This window comes from Sinocyclocheilus grahami, unplaced genomic scaffold, assembly GCF_001515645.1.
Source record: "Sinocyclocheilus grahami isolate Dianchi unplaced genomic scaffold, SAMN03320097.WGS_v1.1 scaffold5998.1, whole genome shotgun sequence".
In the NCBI taxonomy this organism is placed as follows: domain Eukaryota; kingdom Metazoa; phylum Chordata; class Actinopteri; order Cypriniformes; family Cyprinidae; genus Sinocyclocheilus; species Sinocyclocheilus grahami.
In genome coordinates, this window is record NW_015510540.1 from 8,032 (window position 1) to 11,920 (window position 3,889).

Here is a 3,889-nt window from a genome sequence, read left to right on the forward strand (position 1 = left end):
TCCTCCAGAAAGGGCTGTCTTTGGGCACTCAATCCTGCAAAGATCAACAAAATGGAGGAAGAGATGCAAAAATGGAAGCGCAAAGATCTCCCTGCCATCCGTCGAAGCATGGCCAATCCAGGTCTTCAATTTTTGACTATTATCAGTGCTAGGAAATCATCAACACATCTTTGCTCTGACAACAACCCACAACACTAGCATCACAGCAGTGAATTTTCTTACATTTAAGGCTGGCTCAAGTCTCTCAAATCAAAGCAAACTCATGCAGAAATATGCACCTCGCTACTAGGAAGACACATGACAAATTTTCATTTGCTATGCGTTCTAAAATTGACTAATGTCAAGCATGCTTGATACCCCCTAAAAAACTACATCACCCATCACATAGGGATTTTCACACTGTGCTTAACCCCAGGTTATCACCGTTCTAAACTCCGCCTTTAACCCCGGATAAAGGAACATTTCACACATGTAATTTAGAAGCGGACCAGGGTTAGCACCACTTTTGCTGTGTTAACCCCGCATTGCGGTGCCAACCTTGTACAGTGTGAAACAGAGCGGTGTTAGAATGTTACAGCAATACACTTAGCAACAGACATCCAATCGTGTGCCTCATATTCACATGCTTTGGACAGTTACAGAAACACTGCACTCTGTATAAACAGTCTTTTCAGCATTTGAGGGGAAAAATGTAAAATGATGATGGAAAACACGTGAATAGAAGTGAAGAAGAGACCATTTCATTCTTACCTTAGCAATATATAATATGTGGATACATACAAGAACCAACAATGTTCATGGTACCTCTATGCAAAGAGTAAGCTGAAGTAGTACAGAAACTAGAGCAGAAAAGTAAATGTACAAATCTAGTTAAATAAAGTATAACTATTAATATTGTCCTGTTTTGGTACTTTTTCCCCCCAGATGAATTAGACAAACTCATTACAGACAGACCGGAGAGCTGCAGACAAAAGTCCATTGATAATGGCATGACACGCTTGCCCAGCTGCCCCCCAGGGCCGACTCTCCCAATACCGGCTCAGATGCAGCCCCAACCAGTGGTCACTCTTTCTCTACAGTGCCTCCCTATGCATCAGCACTTTCAACTGCAGCTCCAGAATCAGTCTCGCTTGGCTCCGGCCTCCCCTGCTCCCGCTCAGACACCCCCTCTCCACACCATCCCTGATTTGACAAACAGCTCCCTCCCTCAGCATCCTGCCAAGCAGCACAGCGACTTCTACACAGTTCACAGTGACGTGAATTCAGAGGTGGACGCACTGGACCCAAGTATTATGGACTTCACCTGGCAAGGTCGGCATTAACTACGTCAATAATCAACTAAAATAACAATTTTGAAAGCCACAGAATGTTTGTTTGTGGGCTGATATTTAACGCAGTTCTTCTCTTCTGATTACAGGAAACCTGTGGGAGGAGATGAAGGATGACAGCTTTAACCTGGAGGCATTAGGTACACTCAGTAACTCCCCACTTCGGCTGTCTGACTGTGACCTGGACACCGGCAATGTCACGCCTGTGTCCAATGCAGGAGGACTGCCTTACCCAGACCTGCAGGTGACAGGCCTCTACTCTTCATACTCGGCTGTGGATGTCCTTTCTAACCAGTACATGAACACACAAGGAGGAACAAAGCCTATCGTTTTGCTTTAATTGCACCCACAAGAAATGAAGCAAGCTGAGCTTTACTTCCCAGGACCATCTATAAAGCTTTCAATCCAAGCTTTCATGGTGTGTCAGACTCCAAAAAACATCCTGCAACACAGATTTCTTCCAAGGCAGCCACAAAATTTTGCTAAATAATTGCAACATCAGAAAGACAACATAACGATATTCTTAACTAAAATGAGTAGCATTTATGGTGACGTCACAATATTCAAAAATATTATTTGCATTGACTATATTAATTGCATTGAATGCATTGGGTTTGAAGGGACCAAATCAGCAATTATGTTGTTTTTTTTTGAGAGAGAATTTACATGGTGAGAAAGTGTGATTCATAAGGGGTTTAAAGATTTCCTAAAACAGCACAGTCCAGTGCAGATCGCAATACTGGAATTGTGGCCAAACATAATCAAATTAACTAGTGCTGTTATCATTTTACACCCAATGCAAATTGCGAGTTAACAACACTTAAGGAACAAAGATCAAATTATGGAAATTATGATTTTGGGTGTTGCCAAGCTTTTTTCTGTACCATAAAATGAACTTTTCTTTTCATTTTGTCCATGTAACTGTTAAGCCTTGTAACTAGTTGTGTGTCTTTTGTTGTACTGTGATAGACACTCCATCTGCTCTTTAATGTTTGTTTGTTTATTATTTATATTTATGAAAAGAGCTGAAATGGTGACATTAATCATTTTTTATTGTACATATCTAGATATTTCAAATGCAAGCAATAAAATTTCGCATTCAGATTGAAATATGTATTCATTTAATTTATATGTATTCATATACATGACAAACATACAGTACGCATTGCAGGGTGGCATTTAATTGATGTAATATTAGTGATATTACATATATTAAATGCCACCTTACAAATAGTGTGGCTAGAATAATATGTCAAAAACAAAGCAAATACTGTATATACACAACTGAACAAAATGTTGACCCATCTGTATTTCTAAGATTAAGATAATTATGAATTGGTAAAATTACCACAGCTCCACCCTGATGAAAACGTACATTATTTAATGCATAATTATGAATTTCATTTTAAAACATCCTGATAAAGTCAGGCACTTAGACTAGCGCTTCGGCTCTAGTATTAATCTGATTACAGTATAAGTTCTAAAAACACAAAAAATCGATTAAAAGGCATTACATCTGATCAAGAAGTCTTCTTTAGTCCGAATTAACTGTTGAGTACAGCACAGCACCAGTAGTTACACACATTTATCCATTCATAGAACCAGCACATACTGTATGGCTGTATTCATATGAACAGAAGTATTACCTGCAGTCATGTGAAATAAACTATACAAACAACCGAAATTCAAGCCATTAAAATTTACAGTGACCCTGATATTGATAACACTTTTATAACAACTTTCATTATTATGTAATATATTTAACACTAAGCAGATTAGTTAATGTACATTCAATATGAACAGATAAACGAATCAAAGTTTCATGACAAATTGATTGTACATTAAAAATTCTCTAAGCATTACAGTATACAGTGTATTGCATATCTACTGTATGCTATCAGAAATGAACGTTATTATCAAGAATTACCCTGATATCTACATAGTGATTATTTAGGTGGAATACTGTTACTTCACTCCAATAATAGAGATTTAATAGTTTGTTCTGCATAATTAATGTTGCATATATTCCTGAGGAAGTGCTACACAGCATGAATGTGCTCTCCAAGCATTGGTGATTCCCTAAAATCATCTAATATTCAGTCTTGTCCATTCATCAGTCGGTTATCTCCATAAAAAGGACACAAAGGCACAAATGTGAACAGATAAACACTATATACTGGTTTCCCTCTCTTGAGAGTGAGTTTAAGGAAATGCTCTGGTGCTCATGTGAAAAATGTTCATCCTAACACAGTCACTGTGATTCAAACCAACAGTAACTGCACTAAGATGAACAGGTGGACTATACGATTGCTGAGATTTTAAATAGTGCATTTAAGGCTACTGACCAATGTGTTGATCCAAAGAACCGACCAAAGCGGTCCTTTTTTTCTTTTTCACAGACTGCTCAGACGTTGGGGGTAATTTCTGGATTTTAAAAAAACTTTTATTCTGCAGTGACACATTAAATTGATTAACTTCTCTGTTTCTATGTGCAACTGCTTTACGACATTCTTCAATCCACCATGGTACTGATTTTCTACTACTTGTGCTTTCCTTTTTAC

The 3,889-nt window shown here is 38.0% G+C and overlaps 1 protein-coding gene across 1 annotated transcript; it reads left to right on the top strand.

Moving 5' to 3' along the window:
• Nucleotides 1–1,796, top strand: foxn4 (forkhead box N4; the record flags this gene model as incomplete). Its single annotated transcript, XM_016263501.1, has 3 exons — nt 1–121; nt 925–1,311; nt 1,418–1,796. Coding segments are annotated over 3 exons (759 nt in total), but the record flags the coding sequence as incomplete, so codon positions are not given.
• Between the last annotated feature and the right edge of the window lie 2,093 nt (nt 1,797–3,889).